Below are 22,995 nucleotides of genomic sequence, written 5' to 3'. Positions count from 1 at the left end.
GCCTGCTCATTAGAGCTCAGGATCAGCCGCGGCCCCGGTTCCCAGCTGGAGTCCCCCGGGTGGACGCCGAACGTGACCCCGGGAGAGTTTCCGAGGATCTCTCCGTCCGGAATGAAAGGCTCCTTCTTAGCACATTGTGCCGGCAGAGAAAGGCGTGCTGGGGGCCGGGCCCGGGCAGCGACGATAACAGACCTTCCTTTTCTGCAGTCCTAAGTGCCCGAGGAAAGACGAGAAATGAAATCCACTCGGACTGCCTGAGCTTGTGGAGGGAGAGATGCTAGGGGAGGGGAGGGGAGGGGGCCCTCCCAGCCTGGGGGCCTGCCCCCCTGGGTGTGTTCTGAGCCAGTCTCTGAACAGAAAGAACCTTCAGAGTGTCCGTATTGTCTGTCCTTTTTCCCCGGATTCATTATGGCATCCGAGTTGGCCCCTGACTCTGCTCCTCTCCTCCGAGCTGGCCAGAGCCCCCAAACCCGGCCAGAGCCACCGGGCTCAGGCAGCACGTTCCTCCCCCCCCTCCCCCACCCAGCCTCAGGGTTCCCTCCCACCCCTGCGTGGTTGGCAGTTGGTGGGTCTGAGGTTGGGAAGATGTCTGACCTCCTGAGTCCCTGCCTCTGCCCCACTTCCCGCCTCCAGCCAGAGCTCAGCCATCGGCTTGAGCAGGCCCTCGGCTCTGTGCTGGAGCCTCCAAACAGCCAGAACCAGCCTGACAGAGACGCCTCCACGGAGTCCTGTGGCCCTGCAGCCCCTCACTGGGGTCCTTGTCAGACCACTCCTTGTCTGAGCTGGAATGACGGGTGCGGTGTCGCCCGAGGTGAATTAGCCGGATCTCTCTCTCCACCCTGAAACCCAGGCCGGGACGCCACGCTCAGGACGGCCCTCTTTGCACAGCCCCCGCCGGCCACGTGGTGGTCGGTGAGGGCAGGGTCCTTGGCCTCGGCTCCCACAGAGACTCTCCATTCTGGACGTGGTCACCGCGCAGTGTTGACCCCAGTGTATCTGTGGTCCAGCTCCGTGGCCCCAGGATCCCTGGACGCCCAGGAGCCCTGCCCTTGAGGGAGAGAGGCCTGCGGGATGCTCGCCCTCTGGCCTTTGAGTGCTGGGTCCCCCCGCCCTGCCCTGCCCTGCCCTGCCCTGCCCTGCCCTGCTGGTGACTTCTCTGTCTGCTCCCTCAGGTGAAGGAGGAGGACAGAACTCTGCCCAAGCCTGGCCCTCCTGCCAAGGAGGAAGGGGCTGTAAGTGCTTCTCCAAGACCCTGTGTGTGGTGCGCCCCGCCCAGCCGAGCCAGGGAGGCAGTTCCATGGAGCGGGCGGGCGGGCGGGCATGGGGGTGCCCCTGTCTGTGTGGGGGGCTGGAGGGAATGCCGGGAAAGGGGTAGACGATGTGGCCAGTGAAGGAGAGGGTAATGCCCAGGCACTCTGGAGACCTCCCCCCAAGGCCCCGCCCCCTTTCGTTCCTACCTTTAGTTCTGCTTTCCTGAGCCTCTGGGGCTGGAGAGACTTAGGTGGGCAAGCCCTTAGGTCGGGAGCACCAACCGCACAGCTGCTGGGACTCTTCACGCCGCTCCGGGCAGCACCAGCCCGGGCAGGGAGGCATGTCAGCGCAGCTGCTGCTGTCTCGTCTCGAGACCCCGTCAGCTGCTTGGGGCGGGTGACCCGGAGGCCAGCTCCAGCTGCCCGGGGGCCCCCAGCCACCCCCACCCCCAGTCATTCTGCCTGGGGATGGAGACCTGGATAAAGTGGGACTCTCTTTAAGGCAAGAGGAGGGAGATGGTTCCAGAAGAGCCAAGGCGAGAGATGTGTGGCTGGGAGGTGGGCGTGCCCAGAGCTCGGAGCGGAGCTGGCTCACCAAACAGACCCTATGCCATTACGCCATTACCCCAGACTGTCTTCCCCCTCCCCCTTGCTTCCTTGGGTGGAGATTTGATTAGTCAGGCATTGTGGCTTCTACCTAATCTGTAAACAATCCTGCAAGGCCAGCCTGTGATTTCCGAGGGATACGTCTGTGATATAGGCGGAGGGGTCTTGGAGAATGCCAGGGTTTTTGGGGTTTTTTTTGTGAAAATTACATGTAAAGTGTGTAGAAGACAGCCCAGCGTATAATCAGCACCACATGGGTGTTAGCAGTTACTGTCATCATCGTCACTGCCATTGTCCTCATCATCTGCCGGGAGAGGGGACGGGAGGAGAGCCAGAGGGGAGGGAGGGGAGGGGACGGGAGGAGGACCCAGCAGCTAGGGCCACCAGCCAGCGCCGCAGTCTCTGGCTTGCCAGGGAGGAAGAGCACCTTCCGCCCTCCCCTCCCCACCCCTGCAGCAGGGCCAGTGCCGCTGCGGCCTGGGCTGGGGCTGCTGGGCTCAGCTCTTCTCAGGAGGTGGGCTGGCCTCTCCACATGGCAGCCAGAGGCCTGCCCACTGCGTGAGCATCTTCCTGCCAAGCAGAGGTGGCAGGCGGCTCCTGGTGGAGCCCGGTGCTCAGCTACACCCCAGAACCAAGGCCATGGTTTTGGGGAACAAGGGCACGAGCACGGCTCATTAGTGCCAGGGCCTGGCCAGCAAGGAGCCCCTCGGTTGGCCTCGCTCCCCTCAGGCAATGTGGCTACCTCTGCAGGCAACTCTGCCCTGCCACTAGCCAGCCTGGCCTCCCCACTGGCAGTCCTATGGGTCCGCAGACAGTCCCCTCCAGGGTTGGGGGAAGGGGAGGAACAGCAGGTGGCGTGTGCCAGCAGCGCACTCCATGTAGTTCCTGGGTGCCCAGAGGCTGCCAGGCTGGCCGAGCCAGGGCCCCAGCTCCAGGGCAGAGTGGAGCCCTGGTAGCTTGAGTACTTAACCCTTTGTGGGCCACCGCTGCCTCCTCCTCCTCCCATTGTTCCACACGTACGCTCTGGGAGCCAGCAGGCGTCCGGCCTTTGAGAGGCTGGCAGGAGGAGCACAGCGGAGACGGACGGAGAGCAGGCCGAGGTGGGAGCTTCCCAGGCCAGCCCTGGGTGCCTGCCGCCTTGGGGTGGCGGGTGCGGAGTAGGCAGGCGGGGAGTAGACAGTGGCCGCAGACCGGAGGAGCAGGGAGGCAGGACGCTTGGCATACCTTGGGGCCAGGAATTGCTCCCTGACCGTCGTCCTCACCAGGATGAGCAGACCTGGGTCTGACTGCCCAGAAAACCGGGGGGACCGAGGGACCACAAAGGCAGGAGGCCTAGGAGTGGGTTGCTTGCCTTCTCTGTGCTCCAGCCCTGCTGTGTTTGGGCTGTGAGGGACGGGGCTCATCTGGATTGGGGCTTGGTCACTGCCCCCCACTCCCCACCCCCGATGTATAGCAGTAATTCTGGGCACCTCATGGGCCTCCAGGAATTCTGTGTTGGCATCTCACAGCTCCATGCTAAGCCTGGCAGGTGACTGCAGGACCTGCCTGTCTTTGTGGGGGAGAGGCACCACACTCTCAGAGGCTGGCTGGAAAGCCTCTTGGATAAGGTGACCAGACGTCCCGCTGTTGGCGGGACAGTCCTGATTACAATTTGTCCCGTGTCCCGCAGCGTTTTAAAAAAGTCCCGATTTTTTTTAAAAAAATCGGGACTTTTTTAAGACGCCGCGGCACAAATTGTTAAAAATCGGGACATCTGGTCACCTTACTCTCGGAGCCATGCCTTGTTTGCTGCATGAATGGAAGGTCTGTTTCGGGGCTGGGCGTGAGGCCACACCTCCTCCTTCCTGTGCATGGGGTGGGCAGGGACGCGGGCCGATGCTAACGTCTACCTGTATCTGTGCGGCTGTAGCTAGAGGGCAGCTCAAAGGACGGCAGCGGCCCCTCCAAGAGCCCACAGCCTCCCGCCAGCCCCGCAGCTGCAGAGACGGCCCAGAGAACCAAGAGCCCCGAGCCCACTCCGGCCATGAACGGCCTGGGCGCCGCCTCAGCAGATGGCCCGACCGAGGAGGCCCCGGGCCTGTCTCGGAAGAAGGTGGCAAACGCAGTGAGGAAGGTGGTGAGCAAGGTGCTGCCTGGCGAGGAGCCTGGGAATGCCAAGGAGCCTCCGAGCAGAGGGGTCAAGTCCCCTGAGCACCCAGCTCGAGGCAAGAAGGGAGAAAAGGCAGCCCCCGGTCCCAAGCCACCTCCTCCTCCTCCTCCTCCTGCTCCTCCCCCTCCCCCTGCTCCACCGAAGCCTGAAGCAAAGAAGGAGGCAGCCAAGGATGAGCTCTCCGTGGGCCTGCGCAGCCTGATGTCCCGGGGCAGGGGCAAGGACCACAAGCCCCGCAGCAGGCAGTCTCCTGGGAAGGGAGAGACGCCCCCCAGCCAGGAGCCAGGCTCCCTGGGGAAGCCGTGCTCCCCGGAGGCAGTGGACTCCCCAGCCCAGCCCGGAACCCCAGAGAAGCCGTGCTCCCCAGCCTCGCCAGAAGAGCCGGCCGACCCAGGCTCCACTCGCCCGAAGCCGAACCTCACCGGATTGCCGCCGTGCAAGTCACCAGCCCCTGGCGTGCCGCAGGAGGTACCCGAGTGTGTCACTAACCTCCCATGCCCCGCACCGCCCTCCCGCGCTCGCTCGAGGGCCAGGCACCCTCACCGCCGGCTTCCGAAGGCTCCCCCACGGGCTGCGCCTTTGCCGAAGGCGGGGCTGCATGGCCCTCCCGGACGGAATGCTGGAGCCGTGGTGGCCTGGGCCCTGGGATGGGACCACTAACCAGCATGCCGCTGTTCTGTGGGAGACAGGGCTGGTCCTCAGCGACGTGGGCTCAGCCTGTGTCTCCGGACCCTACGCCAGGATCCGGAGTCTTAGCGGATCAGGGCTAGGAGTGGGAAGAGCTGAAGTCAGGAGGCCTCTGTGCGTTCACCTCCCAGCCTCTCACCCCAGAGGGGTCTCCGCCCGGTCCCTCCCCCGAGTCTTCATCTGTCCAGTGGGGAGAACACAGGGGTTCAGTTCTTCTCTGCAGTCCTTGGGGCCAGAAGTATTTGGGAAATTGGTAATTATTACATGCAGTGCACACAATGAGCAGCCACTCATAACCAAACATGAGTATTTCCGCAGCAGAACCTATACAGGTCCACGCCGCCGAGGGATAGAATATAAACAGTCAGGGCTGGCCACCAAAATAGTTGAGAAGCATCTTCTGGTTTGGGGGGTGGGGGGGCTTTTTGGATGTTGGGGTTGCTTTGAAGGGTTCCTGAGAAGGTGAGAGGTGACTCAGACAGTGAGTGCTCCCCGCCCAGTGCCGGGCGTGGTGGGTGCTCCATGGATAAACGGTCGTATTGACGGTAAAGCTGGTCACAGGAGTGATGAACGCCATCGTCGCCATCACCACCTGCAGGCCTGGCGGCAGGATCTCGAGGAGCCCTGTGCCTGGGTGGCTAATGGGCACCGTGGGTCGGTCCCCTTTGGATCTGGGGGCTGTGCCGTCCACAAAGTGCCTTCTGGGTGGGACAGGATGCTGGAGGCAGAGAGGATGGGCTTGGGGACAGTTCTCTTTAAGCCTTCCCCATGTTTATAGACCCTCTGAGGCCTCGTGAGGGGTGTGTGTGGGCGGGGGTGGGGTTTCACCGCTGCTTCCCCTTGCTCTTGCATGCTCCTGGCTGGACGGGGTGGGCAGGGCACAGCCTGCAGGCCTGGCCTGTCTCCAGCCCCTGGGATGCCTGAGGCCCCAGGACCGGTCTCGCGCCTCTTCCATTCTTCTCGGGGCTCTCAGAGCCCAGAGAGGAGCAGGCCGTGGCTCTCCCCAGCCTCCCGGCTCACTCTGCACCAGGAAGGCCACCTCCTAGTTACGCAGGCGCTGGCAGGGGCATTTTGGCTGGATGGGCAGGGCACGAGGTGACCAGCCATCCCTGAGACAACCGCCCAGGAGCCGGGAGCCTCGTGTGCCTGTTCCTGGGCTGCCGCCGCCCTCCCTCTGGCTCCCTGTCCCCCGCCTCTCAGCAGAGCGGAGTTGGGATCAGAGGAGAGCTCTGCTTGGCCTGCAGCCGCCGCGGCTGGTGGCGGAGGCCGGGGGTGCGTGCAGGGCAGGGCCGCCCCGGTGCCGACGTGGTTAAGACGGTGAGAAGAAATAGCCTCAGAGCTCGCAGGCGCCTGTCTGGTCCTTTAAGACCTCGGACCGGTGCCCGGTGTGCCTTCCTGACCCTACTCCGCTTACCCGCCGGGTGCTCGTGGCTTCCCGGGCTAGCAGCGTGGCATGCGGTGCCCCCGCCACCCCCGGGGCCGGGACTAACGGTGGTTTAACCTCCAGGCAGGAGCTGCCCCCGAGGTCCGGCTGAGCCCCGCGGAGGAGGCCCGCCTGCGGCTGGAGAGGATCTTCACCGCTTCTGTAATGCCACCTCCCGCGTGCGGGCCCGGGCCCGGCCTCCTCTCCCTGAGGCTGGCGGCCAGCGTGTGCGTGTGTGCGTGTGTGTGCGTGTGTGCGTGTATGTGTGTGTGTGTGTGTGTGTGTGTGTCTGTGTGTGTGTGTGTGTGTCTGTGTGCGAGGGAGCACCTGCCTATGGAAGGGTGCTCCCTGGGTTCTGGGGGCCTCACGTGGGCTTCCCACTTCAAGAACAGAGAGACGGGCTCTGGGGCGGGTGTGAGCACAGTGACACCTGCTCCTCCTGGGAGCCCAGCGCCTGTGGGCGCGGCCCCTCTTGGCCAGGGGTCCACCCCCCTTTCCTGGCCCTCTTTCTTGCCTGAGGACGTGTCTTTCTTGCCTGAGGACGTGTCTTGGTGCCAAGGTCTGGTGGGCGTCGAGTCGGGGGCTGGCACTCCCCTTTTTTGATGCCCTGGCTCTCCGGACCCAGGGGGCCTGTTAACTCCTTGTCCGTTTCTAAGAGGCAGGTCCAAGGCCTGGCCGACTCCCCGTCCTCCCCAGAAAGGCCTGTAAGCGACCCACTAGAGGCAGAGAGGTCAGGCGCCGTAGGCTCGGGCAGTGGGCATGTGGGCCGGACGGGGTGATGCCGCCATGTGCCGTGGGCAGTGTGCCCGCCTGGGAGTGGCGTGGCGGTTCAGTGGGGGTTTGGGGAAGGGTCCTGGACTTGGGGCTTTGGTGGTCTTGGTGTCTGAGAAGGGCAGTGATGACAGTTCTGAAGGGAATGGTGTGTATGGAGGCCAGGGCCAGCCCTGTCCTGGCGTCTGAGAGCTGCCGGGGAGCTGGGCTGGGAAATGCCCTCTACATAAGGCAAGGGGCTCCCAGGGGAACAAGGCCTGGATATGGTGAGGAGGCCTGGCCTGGCAGCACCCAGAAGAGGAGCCTAACTCAGAATGGACTAGGTGGCCAGCCTGGGAGAGACTGTCCTGTCCTGGGCTCAGTCCACCTGCCCAGGCCAGCAACCCCCTCCTGGTGCTGAGCAAACTCCACGCATACCCCACACCGGGCAGCCTGGGCGTGCCTGCCCACGTGGCCCTGGGTGCTTGCTGAAGGCGAGTGTGGATGGTCTGCTGTCTTCACCCCTCTTCTTCTCTCTCCTTTGCTGCTGCTGGTAGCTGGACCCCGAGGCCGCCTCTCCTGCCCACAGCCAGGTAGGGTGTTCCTGCCCCCCCCAGGAGCCCTCCACTTCCTCCGGCGACCGCCTGCCACCCCCGGCCTGTACCTGGGCCGGCGTCTGTGCTCGGGCCTCCTGCTGGAGCGTAAGGCCTCCTTCCCCTTCCGGTCCCCACCTGCGGTCTGGCGGGATCCTCCCGGGAGGCAGTGCTCAGAGTTGGAGATGGGGCAGCTCGGGGCCAGGCCCTTCGGGGAGAGTCTGGACTGAGTGTCACCACTTGAGTTTGGCTTCTGTGGGCCATGGTCCTTAGCCACTGGAGACCCAGGGTTTTGAGTTCTGGGTGTTTCAGTTCTGCTCACTCTGGGTAGCTGAAAAGGCTCAATCCCTACCCACACCCGCCACCTCTACCCCTCCAGTCCCCATCCCAAGCCTGAAGATGCAGCGTCCTCTGTCTCCACCTGCTGGGCAATGTGGGAAACACACCTCCGAATTAGCTCTAAAGGAGATGGTTATGGGCCACGGCCCTATGACGTCACCTCCTACATGGGTCTTCAAACACTGGGCCCCTAGAACGTGCCCATTCAAGACAAAGGTTCTGCCTGTCTCACGTGATTTTAAAAAGACAACACGTACAGCATAATTTTGTTTTATATAAAGTTACATTTCTTCAGATATAACAAACTAACCATTTTTTAATGTCTTCCTTTCTTTGAAGCTATAGGTACCCCATAGCGACCTTCCTAACTGAAGGGTAGTTTCACTGCCATGATGGCCGCAGTCTGGGGACCACTCCCTGGGGTAGCCCCGCCTTCTCACTCCGTAGCTGGGAAGGGCAGTCAGCGAGGGCGAGCGTCCTCGGAGGCCGGAATCCAACCGGGGAGCAGAACCCAGATCTCTGTCAGCTCTAGGAAACGCGGCAGAGAAAATGCTTCCTCTTGTTATGTCTTCCTTCCTTCCTTCCCCTCCCCAGGGCTCAGTGTCACAGAGCAGTCAGTGGGTGTGCCCCGGGTCTCAGGAGGGGGCGGATGCGAGCAGGCGAACTGTACCTCAGAGCTGAGGGTCCTCAGAGAGCGGGGTGCAGCCTAAAGGGGGTAACCATCATGCCACGGGGGTGACCATCCCCCCAGCAGGGCCCTGGATGACCTGTTGCCCCTTTGCCCACACACAACGAAAGGAGCCCGATGGGTCTGCCTCCTGTTTGCCAAGCTCCCCTGGGGCACCATTCCTGCCCAGCCCAAGCTTGGCAGCCCCACACCATGCAGATGCTTCTTTCTGATTGGTGACCACGTGGGGCCTCCAGGGGCTCCCAGCCCCTCTAGACCCATTCTGGTGTCCATCTGTGTGGCATGCAAGTGTCTTCCCATCTCTGGTCATGCCTTGGATGGCCTTAGCATGTCCAGATCATGGGACGGAGCGTATGACCTAGGTCTGTGTACCCACTGCCTTCTGAGGAGGCATGGAGAAGGAGCAGGGAGGCTGGCGTGGGCATCTGGGCATCGCCCCTGCCCCGCGGAGCATCCTCTGGAGGGGAAGGCCAGGCCGAGGCTGGGACGCGGGCCCTGCTTCCCGTTCCGCACTGTGAGGTCCTCAGGGGACGCCCCTCCCCGGGTCCTGAGGAACTGCCCTTCCCCGGCTTGGAAAGGGGGGGCCCAGGGATGAGGGAGATGCTGGGCCTGAGCGGTCACAGCAGCGGTGGCCCAGGGCGGGCTGCGGGCTTGGGGGACTCCTCCCCCAGGCTGCCCAGGGAGGCGGGGGAAGGGCAGCTGCGGGTGGAACCTGCTGATTTGTTTTCCAGGGATCGCTCTCTCCTGGACCCGTGCTCCCTGCGCCACGGGCTCGGGGACACTAGCTCAGTGTCCTTGTCCTCCAGGCTCCCCAGGACCGCCCTCCCTCCTGGCCTCCCCGCCTTCTCCCTCTGGCACCGCTGCTGTCCCTGTGCTGTGTGTGCCAGCCAGCTGCCCCCCTCGCCCAGCGGCTCCTCAGGAAGCCCTCCTCCCCCTCCAGGATCTCCTCTCCCGTGGTCCCTGCCCGTTTCCCAGCGCAGAGTCTGACTGTGTGTCTTTCCCCTCCCCCCCGGCAGGTGAAGACGGAGGAGCAGATCGCCGCAGAGGAGGCCTGGCACGAGGCAGAGAAGGTGTGGCTGGTCCATAAGGATGGCTTCTCCCTGGGTGAGCCTGGGGCCTCTGGGGTCTCAGGGCCTCGGGGGTGCTTTCTGCATCCGGGAAGGGCTGGGCGGTGAGCAAGGAGAGGCCGGTGACACAGTGGGGGGGGAGGCAGGACCATAAAGGGCCCCAGGAGGGCAGCAGAGCCCTGACTGTCCGTGCGGCTCCGCAGCCAGCCAGCTCAAATCCCAGGAGCTCAGCCCGCCCGAGGGGAAGGTGCGCGTGAAGCTGGACCACGACGGCGCCATCCTGGACGTGGACGAGGACGACGTGGAGAAGGTGGGCAGGAGGCCGGCGGCAGGCTGAGCGGGGTGGGCGGGCGGGCGGCGGGCCGAGCGGGGCGGGCCTGCCCGCGGGCAGTGCAGGCAGCTTCGGCTCCTTCAGCGCCCGCCCGCCCGCCCGTCCCCTCGCACAGGCCAACGCCCCGTCCTGCGACCGCCTGGAGGACCTGGCCTCGCTGGTGTACCTCAACGAGTCCAGCGTGGTGCACACCCTGCGCCAGCGCTACGGCGCCGGCCTGCTGCACACCTACGCCGGCCCCAGCCTGCTGGTCCTCAGCCCCCGCGGCGCCCCCGCGCTGTACTCCGAGAAGGTGGGCGCCCCTGCACCCCCGTGCTGCCTCCCGGACCCACCCAGCCACCCCCACCCCGCCTTCCCTGGCTCCGCCCCCGCCCCTCGGCATCCCCCCGGCTCCTGTCCGCTCTGGCAGCTGACCTTGGGAAGAGGTGTCATGTCAAGGTGGGGAGGACAGAAAGCCCCTCCCCTTCCTCCCCCCAGCCTCTAACAGAGGCCGGAACGTGGCGAGGATCTGCCTGGCCTTAGCCTGGGAATCCCTCTGCCGCCCTGGACCGCAAGGCCCAGAAAGACGTGGACCCTGGGGACGAGGGGCATCTGAGGGGACCAGCTAAGAGCCTACCCTTTCCTCCCCTCCCCTCCCCTCCCCCGCCCAAGGTGATGCACATGTTCAAGGGGTGTCGGCGGGAGGACATGGCGCCCCACATCTACGCGGTGGCCCAGGCGGCGTACCGGGCGATGCTGATGAGCCGCCAGGACCAGTCCATCGTCCTCCTGGGCGGCAGCGGCAGCGGCAAGACCACCAGCTGCCAGCACCTGGTGCAGTACCTGGCCACCATCGCGGGCACCGGCGGGAACAAGGTGTTTTCCGGTGAGGGCCTGGGCCTGGGCCTGGGCCTGGGGAGCGGGCAGGGATGGAGGCCCCGGCCCGGTGCCCGCGTGTCCCTCCTCCCTGGCCTCCCCGGCCCCGGCTCTCCTGACAGCCCCGGGCCTCTCCTCTCCAGCGGACAAGTGGCAGGCCCTGTACACCCTGCTGGAGGCCTTCGGGAACAGCCCCACCGTCATGAACGGCAACGCCACCCGCTTCTCCCAGATCCTCTCCCTGGACTTCGACCAAGCTGGCCAGGTGGCCTCGGCCTCCATTCAGGTGAGGGGGCGCTCAGCTCAGGGCGGCGGGAGACCGGCCGCCTGGTGTCTCGCCCTAGAAACCAGGCTCTCTCCTGTGTCCCCTTTTCCTGGGATTTGACCCCAACAAAACAAACCCCGGCCCTGGGGCTGGCCGGCTCTGCCCAACCCTTCCCCAGGCTGTTCGCTGTGCCCGCTGCCTGGCCGGGGCCCAGCTCAGCCTCCTGCCGGGCCCCGCCCCGTGCTCAGGGGCTTCTCTCAGTGGGGTTTCCCCCGGGGAAGACTGGCCTGTCCCTAAAGGAAGGCCCAGCCGGAGCCGACTCCCTTCCTCGCGCAATGGAATCTCTGCCCACCAAGTGTCCAGCTTCCCGCGAAGGCTGAGCCGAGGAAGTAGGCAGAGGGACGTGTCCTCCGTGAGCTGGGCCTGTCTCCGTGTCTACCCCCCCCTCCCCCCCCAAACACACAAACACGCTGGTTTCTGCCCGGGTTTGCCCCGGAGGGGGTCTGGCCTCTGGTTAAGCCCCTGGAGGTTAACCAGCAGCCGCTGTTCCCTGGGCCCAGTCCTCCGGCCGTGGGCGGGAGAAGCTTTTCCGGGCACGTCCCTCCTTTGCCCACACCCTCCCCGCTGCCCACAGACGATGCTCCTGGAGAAGCTGCGCGTGGCTCGGCGCCCGGCCGGTGAGGCCACATTCAACGTCTTCTACTACCTGCTGGCCTGTGGGGATGGCACCCTCAGGTGAGAGGGGACAGAGGGAGCGGGGAGGGAGGGAGCTTTGGGCTCCAGCCCCCTGGGAGTTCTGAGACCTTGCCACTCGATGGCATCCGTGCCCTTTGCTTATCGCCAGGCCCTGAGGGTGACGAGATGGATGAGCCAAGGCCCTGCCCGGCAGGAGCTCCCTTTTCCCGGGCACAGGGGTCTGGCTATGTGTGAGGGGCACAGTGAACCCCGCAGAGTTCCCAGTGCTTAGCTAGGATCTCTGCTGAGCCAGACCTAGAGAGAAAGCACCCTGAGATACAGGAACTTGCCGGCGGTCACACAGCGATAGGGCGCTGAGCTGGTCCGCACGGGCGCCCAAACCTAACCCCTTTCCAGGGCCCTCCCTCGAAGCTGGCCCTCCTGCCCCTGGGGCTCCCCTGCCAGGCTCTTCCCGTGAGGCCTTCAGACTCGCTGTCAGGGTTCGTGGAGGAGAGGATGAATGATGAGGCCGAGCGCACAGCCTTTGGGCATTTCCTCTCCAGCTCTTCTTGCAACCGAGGGCTCAGGCTCTGTCCTGCGGGACTCACCCTTCAGGCAGGTGTCCTGCCCCCTCCCAGGGGTCTGGCTGTACACCCGGCACCACAGCATCTCTGGTGACCGGTCCGGGGAGACCGGGACCCTGGCCAGGCATCCAGCCAATTAGGGAAGGCAGTAGCCGCTGGCCTGGCAGGAGGGCATGATGGACCGACAGAACGGGGTCTGGAAGCCGAGTCTGTCTGTCTCCACACGGGGAGGGAGACGGTCTTGGCCCAGGGATCGGGCCCCATGCTGATGCCTCGTTTGTGCCCCTAGGACAGAGCTCCACTTGAACCACTTGTCGGAGAACAACGTGTTCGGGATTGTGCCGCTGGCCAAGGTGAGGGGGCCTGTGGGGACTGGGTTGGCAGCCCTGGGCCTTGGGGGTAAAAGAAGCCTCCTATGCCCAGCCGGGGTGGCTCAGCGGGTTGGAGTGTTGTCCCTTACACCGAAAGGTTCCTGGTTCAGTTCCCGGTCAGGGCGTGTATGGGAAGGCAACCAGTCGATGTTCCTCTCTCTCTCTCTTCCCCTCTCAAAAATCAATTAGCATGTCCTGGGGTGAGGATAAAACACAGGAGGAAGCAGGAGCCGGGCTCCAGCTGGGTGGCCCTCCCCTAGCCTGGCCCTCCCTGAGGGCATGGGGTCTGCTGCGGGGGAGGGGGCAGGCAGCCCCTCTGAGGTCCGGTGCCAGCGTGCCCCTCTGTCTCCGCAGCCGGAGGAGAAGCAGAAGGCGGCCCAGCAGTTCAGTAAGCTGCAGGCGGCCATGAAGGTGCTGGGCGTCTCCCCGGACGAGCAGAAAGCCTGCTGGCTCATCCTGGCCGCCATCTACCACCTGGGGGCCGCGGGGGCCACCAAAGGTAACCTGCTGCGGGCCCAAGAGACCTTGGGGGGACCTCCCCACGCCCAGTTTGTCCTCGCCCAGCACAGACTCCTCTGTTGTCAGACACCCCTCTTTCGCCGTGCCTCTTCCAGCCCCCCCACATCGGAGCAGAAGGCTCCCGACGCCCGGAGAAGCGTCTCTGCCAGTGATGGCCAGAGGCCCGGATTTGGGTGGCAGTGCGGGGAGCACTGTGAAAGCGGGGGGCCTGGGGGCTGAGAGGCTGAGGGGGAAGAGAAGGCCCTGCCAAACGCAGAGCAGCCCCCTGGAATAACTCTCCTTCTTGTTCCCTTTCTGACAGAGGCCCCTGAGGAGCAAGAGGGTAACTGACCTTGGCCCCTCCCTGGGGTGTCGGGCCCCCTGGCCCCCTCTTGGTGCTTGCCCTGGGCTCTCTCTGGGGGCTGGGCTTGTTCTATTGTAATGAGGGGACTGGCCTGGGAGAAACCTCTGGGTTGAGGCCACGAGGGCGCCTGCTGGCTGTGGGCTTCTAAGAGTCCCCCCAAAATACCTGCTTCTATCTGTTCTGCATCCAGATCCTGGAAGCTCTCATGATGCCCCCTTGGGGTGCAGGCGGGGTAGGGTGCTTCCTGGGGTTTTCCAAGGCCAGTTTTCCCCAGTCTACCCTTCTCCCCACGGGTTTGGTAGCAGGTTTCTTCCTCTTGCATGTCAGGGTGAAGGCCACTAGGGGGCAGCAAGCACCACGGTAACAAATGGGCTGCACTTTCGGCACTTGTGCTTGGGGGCTTGTGAATGGCTAGAGCTCGGCCTGGCTTGGAAACTCTGCTGCCTTCCTCTGAGATTACACTGATGGGCGGGCACGCTGAGACCTCTTCACATCTCTCTCCTCCAGTTCAGGGGGAGGGGCGCCTCCGACCAGCACCTGGGGCTTTGGCTTCACCTTCCTGGGGGAGGTGAAGGGCTGCAGGCCGCTCAGCAGGAGCGGGAAGCGCCGGTGGGAGGGTGGGCGGGGTACGCGGAAGGACAGGCGTCCGGGTGTTAGACTCCTTGTGGTCCCAGCAGGTGGCATCTCCACCAAAAGGGAAGCAGGCTCTGTCCTAAAGAAGTTGTTCTCCAAACTGTAGGCGGCCAGGCCGGTGGCTGGCTGGCTGTGTCTTTAAGGAAGTTCCTTCATTCTGAGGAGGTGACAAACCCAGGTTTCCTATAACCAGCCCTACTCAGTGCTCACTGCGGGTGGAGAGCTCTGGGTGTGTAGCACATGGACCTGCCTTGTGAGCAGGGTCTGTTACCTCCTCAGAGCTTCCAGGGGAGTTTGGGGCCTTGGAGGCTGAGGGGAGAGAGAAGTGTGTGTGTGTGTGTGTGAGAGAGAGGGAGAGAGAGGGAGGGATTGTCTTCGGAGGTTCTTGTGTATGCGTGTCAGTGCGATTACATACTCCTCTGAGATTGTGAGTGCGCGTGTGTTTGTGTTCCCGAGTCTGAACGGGGTTGTGTTTTCCTGCCTGCTCATCCTCACAAAGCCCCGCCCTCCACCATCCCTCCCCGTGGGCCTGGCGGGCTCAGTTGATGACTGTTTGCTAACATGCTGTTTTTCTTTGCATGCTGCATGCTGGTCCTTTGCCTTACAGAAGCTGCTGAAGGTAAAACCTTGTTCCTTGTTAGCGTTCCCTAATTGCCGTGATTAGACACAGATTGGCTGAGGCACTTCTGTCTGCGTGGGCTGCTTTCTTTCCTCTGAGGCTGCCTCCTAGCCCCACTGCTGGGCCCGGGTGGGTGTCCGTGGTCTTCCCTGGCAGATGCCTGGCGGTAAGAGGGAGGGTCCTGATGCGTTCAGGGAAGGGAAAGCACGGTGCTCCCTCATGACCTGTCCCCCGAGGCACAGGTGGATCTCAGTGCTCATCATAGGTGGGCTGGCTCATCCTCTGACTGCATTTCCCCAGGAGCCAAGCCCTAAATGGATGTTGGAAGCTGACAGGGTGCCCTCTGGTGGACGCGGAGTGTATTACCTCCTCTTTTAGAACCTGCTCATTCTCTCCATCCCCCAGGGACAAGGGAAGCTGGCGGTTGCTGGCTGTCCTTGTCTTGCCTGAAGCCCTCTGGTGTCCTCCGGGCTGGATTTGCCTCTGGAAGATGCCTACTCCCCAGTCCCATGGGAACAGGGAGCCAGAGGGCATCGAATGGCCTCAGGAGAAGACCCCAGACACCAGATGGTTCTTTCTACCCCGTAGGGGGGCGCAAGCAGTTTGCCCGCCACGAGTGGGCCCAGAAGGCCGCGTACCTGCTGGGCTGCAGCCTGGAGGAGCTCTCCTCGTCCATCTTCAAGCACCAGCACAAGGGGGGCACCCTGCAGCGCTCCACCTCCTTCCGCCAGGGCCCCGAGGAGAGCGGCCTGGGAGACGGGACAGGTACTGAGCCCCTGGGCTGGTGAACGTCCCCGGGAGGCTCCATCCAGGGCTCGCTGCTCTCTCTGCCGCGGGGAGCCTGCTGGGGTGACAGAATTCCGTCAGCCGGAAAGGAAGCCCCAAGACCCCTGCTGACGTGGCCCTGCGTAGGGAGGGAGCGTACCAGGGTGGGGGCGGGGATCCCAGGGAGCAGGAGACACAGCTGATGCTCTTGCCCCGCAGGCCCCAAACTGAGTGCGCTGGAGTGCTTAGAGGGCATGGCGTCCGGCCTCTACAGCGAGCTCTTCACCCTGCTTGTCTCTCTGGTGAACCGGTGAGTGCCAAGCAGGAGGGCCCAGGAGCTCACGGGCCTCCTGCCGTGACCAAGGTGGGGTAGAAGCCTCCGTGCCGTGTGATGGCCGAGGCAGAGCTATCTTCCACCAGCAGAGGGCCCCGTGTCCTCATAGGCCACGGGAGGCACACCCTCCCCAGCAGGGTCTCGGGCACGCGCACAGGGATGGATGGATGGATGGGAGCTTGCTTGGGGCAGGGCTGGCTGCCAGTGGGGCTGTTCAGTGGCACTGCCCTAGCCAGCTCTGACCCAGCCTCTCCCCGTGAAGGGCTCTCAAGTCCAGCCAGCACTCGCTCTGCTCTATGATGATTGTGGATACTCCGGGCTTCCAGAACCCCGAGCAGGGCGGGGCGGCCCGCGGGGCCTCCTTCGAGGAGCTGTGCCACAACTACGCCCAGGACCGGCTGCAGAAGCTCTTCCACGAGCGCACCTTTGTGCAGGAGCTGGAGCGATACAAGGAGGTAGCACTCGGCCTTGGCGCTGCCTGCCCCCTCCCCCCAAGCCTCCCCCTCTGGCCTTGGCCCCTCAGGGAGGGCATCGGTGGGTGAGGGGACGAACCACCTTCCCCGCTGGCTGCTCCTTCCCAGCTTTTACGCTCTTGTAATTTCTGTCCACCTGTGCTCTCTGGCCTGGGCCTCTCTTCCTGCCCAAGCTACGTTCCATGGGGTGTTAGAAATTAGTGGAGTTTGCTCCCCAAGAACTAAAGCAGGGTTCAGGGTCCCGGGAGCCCTTCCTTGCCCTCCTTTAAGGGGCCACCTAAGCCCTGGGATCGCCACTGTGCGTTGGGCCTGGCCTCCCCTGTCTCCTGACCTGTTAAAATGGTGACTGATCACTGGGGCTCCTTCAGGAAAGGGTGTCCTGGATGAGACGAGATCTAGGAATCCTACCACACGTGGGGGTGAGGGGTATTGATCCTGGGGAGGATATTTATTGGGGGTCAGAGAAGATTCAGGAGGAAAAGGACAGTTGTCTTCAAGTGTAAGGATGAGTGCGAAACCGAAAGGCTTACTCCTCAACGTCTACTCAGCAGATGTAACTAACAGAAGTGGGTGGCTTTAGCTCAGCGTGAAAGGAGGGTAGAGGGCCTTAGTTGTCCCTGGCACAGGATGCCTTGGGAGGCAGTGAGCACTGTCATTCGGGCTGCTAGAGGGCGCTCTGGCGTGGGACAGGAGGTCAGGTTTGCTGACCTCGCCTGCCCGCAGAGCCGCGCCCGCACCGGCTCTGTGCTGACCACGCTCCGCCTTCCTTCCCAGGAGAACATCGAGCTGGCGTTTGACGACCCGGAGCCGGCCACGGACGATGCTGTGTCTGCCGTGGACCAGGCCTCCCATCAGTCCCTGGTAGGAATTCCAGCGAGGCCCTGGGCCGGTCTTCTCTCCCCTTTCCCATTCCTCTTCCTCCGGGGGACCCTCCCTGTAGGAACTGGTGCCAGTGTGCCCCTGGGTGCTGAGGGGAGGGCCAGCAATCAGGCCCGGACACCAAGCACTTTAGAGCGGTGGCCCCTGCCCCTCCCTCACCCCTCAGCCAGTTTGGCCAGGAAGGTAGCACTTCCTTCTGCCTCAGCCCCTGGGTGTCTGAGCCAGACAGGAAGGCGAACCTCCTCTCTTACCAGCCGGGCTGAGGCCCTGTCCTGTGACTGGCTGAGCCTCAGGTCCTCCCAGGTGGCAAAGGCCTGGCTGGACTCAAAGGACATAGTCATTCTCTCCCTTTGTCCCCACGAAGAAGACTGATGCGCCTGGCAGCGTGGGGTGAAGAGGCAGCATTGCACCCGAACAGGGAAATAGCGCCCAGCTGTAGACGCCCACTGAGGGCCACGTGGATAGGGGCTCTGTCACCCTTGGGACCCATGTCTCGGACGCCTTATTGCCTGGGGACTGGCTGGCCTAAAGAGCGCTTGGCATTTGGTGATGACCTTCAATTAGCGAAGCCACCTAAGGCGTTTTGCTGGAGAACCGACGTGTTCGCTAGGCTTGCTGATCTCCCCGCTCTGCTTCGAGTCCTGTCTCCCTCTCCTTCTTCCTCGTGGGAAGGCCCTGTTGGCTAGCAAGCGAGTGGAGCTCAGAGAGAGTGACTGTCACCCAAGACAAATGATAAAGTGTCCAAGATTCACATCTCCCCAGGGAAGCTGGCGTTTCCCGGCACCTGGGCTTGGGGTGGCCTCCCTCCGGTACCTCTGCCATTCCCGCGGGTATGAGGAAGTCAGGCCGTGTGGCTTCGGAGCGGCAGTGGGTCAGACAGTGTATCTGGATGGCGGTTGGCCATTCTTTCCCTTCTTTGCTCTTCCCATCCGATCGGCCTTGGCATCGGGCAGTTGCACCCCTGGGGAGGAGGGCCCCTCAGTGCCCACCCTGCCACTCACCATGTGATGACGTCATTGCTCGTTCCTGCTGGCACTCTGGGGCCGTAGCTGCTCTTCAGTCCTGGGTCACCTCCTGGCAATCACACTGGCTCCTTGGGCAGCTCTGGGGAGGAGAGAGAGGCAGCTGGGGTCAAAGAGGGAAAGGGGATCTCTCTTCGTTCCCTTGTCCCCCAGGCCCTCCAGGCCAGGCCAGCATGGGTGTGGGGAAAGCTAAGTCCTTCTTGCTTGAGGAAGGCTTGGAAATTCCGTTGGAAAGGTACCCTCAGACCGGAGGTGGCCACAGACGGAGTGTGTTTGGCTCCCATGGGGTGTTGGAAATCAGACTTCGGTCTTTTCACCTTCTCTGGAAAAGCAGGAGGATTGGCCAATACGAGGCCAGCGTTCTTGCAGGACAGCGGTTGGCTGCCGCTGGGTGGTGGCCGTTCCCTTTAGATGGGGACACTGGGCTCCAGTCAGCCTCCATCTGCCCACGTGGGCCTTCCCATCCACGAAGTCACTTGTCTTACGCTTTTCACACTTGCGTTTATGACTCTGCAGTGGCCCCACCTGCAGCGCCCTGGGTGCTCCCCGCTCAGGGTAGCCCCACAGCTGCCACTACCGACAGCTTCCTGTAGGCCACGCGCTGCGCTCAGAGCCTCATGGCCGGGAGGCATGCCCAGGGAGTGACTGCAGCAGGAGTCACTAAGCCCCACGTGGCCTGCAAGAGGATGAGGGTGGAGGAGAGCCTCTGGGTGTGAGTGTGGCTTAGTGAGAAGCCTTCCGTCTTTGGTGACGTTGGCCACGAGTCCTTGGAGTCCTATTTTGCCGTGGGCTTCTCTCTCTGGTTTCTCTCTGGTCTCCTCCTTCTCCTCACTGCCCACCTGCTCCACAAGGTGTCAGCAGTGAGGGGCGGGAGCCGCTATGTGTGTGCGGTGTGCGCGTGTAGGTGTGTACGTGTGCAGCATGATGATAGTGTGTGGGTCGGGACCGGGCACTGGCTCCTTTCCCACAGCTCCGTGTGACGGTGGGATTTCTCCACTTCCCCGTAGGTCCGCTCCTTGGCCCGCACAGACGAGGCCAGGGGCCTGCTGTGGCTCTTGGAGGAGGAGGCTCTGGTGCCAGGGGCCACCGAGGAGGCCCTCCTGGAACGCCTTTTCTCCTACTACGGCCCCCAGGAAGGCGACAAAAAAGGTAGGTGGCACCCCTGGAGGGCGGTGACTCCTCTACTTCCTCTCCGAGGGACCCAGCTACCTGGGTCCAGGAGGCACTGCGTCCCTGGGCGCTGTGGAGCCGGCGCCCTGAGGGTCTGAACCTTGGTCTCCCACCCTCAGGCCAAAGCCCCCTCCTGCGTAGCAGCAAACCGCGCCATTTCCTGCTGGGCCACAGCCACGGCACCAACTGGGTGGAGTACAATGTGGCCGGCTGGCTGAGCTACACCAAGCAGAACCCGGCTACCCAGAATGCCCCGCGGCTCCTGCAGGACTCCCAGAAGTAAGAATGCCACTCACGCCGCCCACGGCCCACTCCCCAAGGCTGTTCGTGGGCCCCCTGGCCGGAGCCGCCTTCCCCAGCAGGGTAGACGCCCTCTGCTTCCTAAGAGGCTGGAGCCAAGGCTAGCTGAGGCCCTGGGGGCGGCCGCCTGCTGGGGTAGCTGCGGGGACAGACAAGGTTGGAGGACCTGTAGGTATTTTTGGGGTTTTGTGTGTATCTTAAAAATATTTTTATTGATTTTAGAGAGGAAGGGAGAGGGAGAGAGAGATCGAAACATCAATGATGAGAGAATCATTGATCAGCGCCTCCTGCATGCTCCCTACTGGGGAGAGAGCCCACAAGCCAGGCATGTGCCCTGACCGGGAGAATTGAAACGTGAGCTCCCGGTTCATGGGTCGATGTTCAGCCACTGAGCCATGCCAGCCAGGCTTATTTATTTATTGTTTGTTTATTCTGGGGCGGAGCTATAATTTTAGATTTGACTAACACCCCCGCATTCTTCACAGAAGGCAGGCATAGCCCTAGAAACCTCTCAGGTGTATAATCCCTGTCATCCCTTCGTTTATTTAACAGATAATTACTGCCTTTGCTCTTACTATGGCCCCCAGGAAGGTGGCCAAAAGGTAGGTGGCACCCCTGGGGGAAGTACAGGAGCCGCCCTCCAGGGGTGCCACCTACCTTTTCCGTCACCTTCCTGGGGCCATAGTAAGAGCAAAGGCAGTAATTATCTGTTAAATAAATGGATGGATGACAGAGATTGTACACCTGAGATGGAGTAAAACACAAATCCCTGCCTAAACAGGTTTGGCTCAGTGGATAGAGTGTCAGCCTGCGGACTGAAAGGTCCCAGGTTCGATTCCGGTCAGGGGCATGTACCTTGGTTGTGGGCACATCCCCAGTGGAGGGTGTGCAAGAGGCAGCTGATCGATGTTTCTCTCTCATTGATGTTTCTAACTCTCTATCCCTCTCTTTTCCTCTCTGTAAAAAATCAATAAAATATATTAAAAAAACCCCCACAAAACACACAAATCCCTGCCCTTATGGAGTTTACATTCCAGGGGGACTGGAGACAGTAGACGTAATAGATTGTGTCTTCTGTTAGGAGATGTTGGGCTCCACTGTCTTCTGCTACATGGGTACCCTCCTCCCCAATCCTGCCTAGTGACAGAGAACAGATTGCCCGCTCTGTCCACTCCCTGCCTACCCCGCCCTCGGCTGCTGCCCACCCTGGTTTTGTCTTCTCGCTATTCGGAGATTTCTCTCAGGGGGGTGGGGCATGCAGCCCGGCCCGGGGAAGCCAGGCCCCGGCCAGGGTGGTGCGGGGGGTTGTCTGGCTTCCTAGGAGCTCAGAGAAGGAATGGCCTCGGCTGCTCTGTGAATGTGCCTTCTTTCCCTCCCTCCTCCGGCAGGAAAATCATCAGCAACCTGTTCCTGGGCCGGGCGGGCGGCGCCACGGTGCTCTCGGGCTCCATCGCGGGCCTGGAGGGAGGCTCGCAGCTGGCGCTGCGCCGGGCCACCAGCATGCGGAAGACCTTCACCACGGGCATGGCGGCGGTCAAGAAGAAGTCCCTGTGCATCCAGATCAAGCTGCAGGTGGTGAGTGTGCCAGCCCAGGCCCGGTGCCCCTTCTCACCCCTGGCAGGCAGCCGGGCCTTCTGGACACACTCCAGTCACCCAGGGCCCACTCTGCGTCCCACCTGGACTCGATTGATGCTGGTGGGGTCCCCTTTTTCAGTGCTGTTGCCTGAGTGGCAACTCAGACTTGTTTTTGTTGTTGGTGGTTTAAATATTTTTATTGATTTCAGAGAGGAAGGGAGTGAGAGAGAGAGAGAGAAACATCAATGATGAGAGAGAATCATGGAACAACTGCCTCCCGCGCGCGCCCCACCCTGGGGATTGAGCCCACAACCTGGGCACATGCCCTTGACCAGAATTGAACCCGAGACCCTTCAGTTGCAGGCAGACGCTCTATCCACTGAGCCAAACCTGCTAGGGCGGTAACTCAGATCTATAAAGGCAGAGTTACCTGGGCTTGTCATATCCTAGGCAAACACATTCGTCAACAGAGCCAAATATCAACAGTACAACGATTGACATTTCTTTGGAGAGCCACATTTTTTAAACTTAAACTTCTAAATGCCACGTCTTCAACATAGACTCGCCCAGGCCGTGGTATTCTGTGGAAGAGCCACACTCAAGGGGCCACAGAGCCGCATGTGGCTCGAGAGCCGCGGTTTGCCAACCACGGTCCTAGGCGGTGGTGGGGCACCTGCCAACCTGCAAGGAACGGAGATGCTGGTACCAGGTCCCTGAGGGCCGTCCCTTCCCCTCTGGCAGGATGCCCTCATTGACACCATCAAGAAGTCGAAGCTGCATTTCGTGCACTGCTTCCTGCCCGTGGCCGAGGGCTGGGCCGGGGAGCCCCGGTCCGCCTCCTCCCGCCGAGTCAGCAGCAGCAGCGAGCTGGACCTGCCCTCAGGAGACCCCTGCGAGGCCGGGCTCCTGCAGCTGGACGTGCCCCTGCTCCGCGCCCAGCTCCGCGGCTCGCGCCTGCTTGACGCCATGCGCATGTACCGCCAAGGTAGGGCCTCCTGCGCACTCAGCTTCCCTTTTCTGGAGCCGCCTCTGTGCCTCCCCATCTCCCCAAGGGGGGCCCGGGGTAAGAGGGTGCTGCTCCCCTCCTGTCTCCAGCCTGCCCTTGATCTCCTTCTGCCCCCGTGCCTCCTCTGTGGGATCTCGTCTCATCTTCCAGCCCAGCGTGCTCCTTTTTCTTTCCATTCTGCTGGCTCCTCTCTTTTGCCTCTCCCTTCCATATCCCTGTCTTCTTCACCCCCCTGAACTTCCCCACATGCCCTGTGCCCAGAGCTCCATCCTTCCCCCCCTCACTGGTGTAGATGGTCTCCTACCTCCGCCCACAGCAGCAGATGCCTCATGGAACCATCTGCTCAGTGGAGGTACCCACCTCCAAGAGCAGGCTGGCGCTGGGTTAGCCCCCCAGTGAGAAATGAGGTGCTGATCATAGTCAACATTCACAGAGCGTTTACGGAGTGCCAGGCACTATTCCAAAGTCAGCACACACATTAACGCATTTGACGTGTGGAGGCAGAATGGGACTGCCTCCCGACACGGGGGTGTTATCATCAGCCCCAGACGAGGAGACTGACGCTCAGAGAGGTTCAGCAGCTTGCCCAACCTCACACAGCTCGTGAGTGGCAGAGTGGGATCTGACCCAGGCAGGCTGGTTTCCCAGTTTCATGCCCTTCAAGTAGGGTTTCATTTGTTGGAGATGTGATGAATTGCCAGGTTTCTGCCCGTTTCCCTTAGTG

The 22,995-nt window shown here is 62.5% G+C and overlaps 1 protein-coding gene across 17 annotated transcripts in view; it reads left to right on the top strand.

The window, feature by feature from the left end:
- The window catches only part of MYO18A (myosin XVIIIA), a 102,923-nt gene that overhangs the window by 44,340 nt on the left and 35,588 nt on the right, over positions 1–22,995 (top strand). For 5 of the 17 annotated variants that reach the window (XM_084862803.1, XM_084862810.1, XM_084862801.1 and 2 more), the window contains exons 3-19: positions 7,423–7,566; positions 9,502–9,589; positions 9,756–9,862; positions 9,999–10,175; positions 10,535–10,748; positions 10,882–11,024; positions 11,638–11,738; positions 12,552–12,615; positions 12,988–13,132; positions 15,336–15,512; positions 15,732–15,822; positions 16,109–16,301; positions 17,094–17,180; positions 19,228–19,369; positions 19,510–19,669; positions 21,079–21,265; positions 22,007–22,250. In XM_084862803.1, coding sequence (XP_084718929.1) covers positions 7,423–7,566; positions 9,502–9,589; positions 9,756–9,862; positions 9,999–10,175; positions 10,535–10,748; positions 10,882–11,024; positions 11,638–11,738; positions 12,552–12,615; positions 12,988–13,132; positions 15,336–15,512; positions 15,732–15,822; positions 16,109–16,301; positions 17,094–17,180; positions 19,228–19,369; positions 19,510–19,669; positions 21,079–21,265; positions 22,007–22,250 — 2,464 coding nt within the window. Of the gene's footprint in view, positions 1–1,172; positions 1,233–3,765; positions 4,474–6,199; positions 6,278–7,422; positions 7,567–9,501; positions 9,590–9,755; positions 9,863–9,998; positions 10,176–10,534; positions 10,749–10,881; positions 11,025–11,637; positions 11,739–12,551; positions 12,616–12,987; positions 13,133–14,505; positions 14,748–15,335; positions 15,513–15,731; positions 15,823–16,108; positions 16,302–17,093; positions 17,181–19,227; positions 19,370–19,509; positions 19,670–21,078; positions 21,266–22,006; positions 22,251–22,995 lie in introns of those variants that run through there. The other 12 variants (XM_084862808.1, XM_084862807.1, XM_084862812.1 and 9 more) reach the window with 7 other exon arrangements.

Source organism: Pipistrellus hanaki, assembly GCF_964339955.1.
Source record: "Pipistrellus hanaki genome assembly, chromosome: 16".
NCBI classification, from domain to species: Eukaryota; Metazoa; Chordata; class Mammalia; order Chiroptera; family Vespertilionidae; genus Pipistrellus; species Pipistrellus hanaki.
Note: the sequence above shows the minus strand (reverse complement) of the source record. Positions and strands in the feature narration are given on the sequence as shown.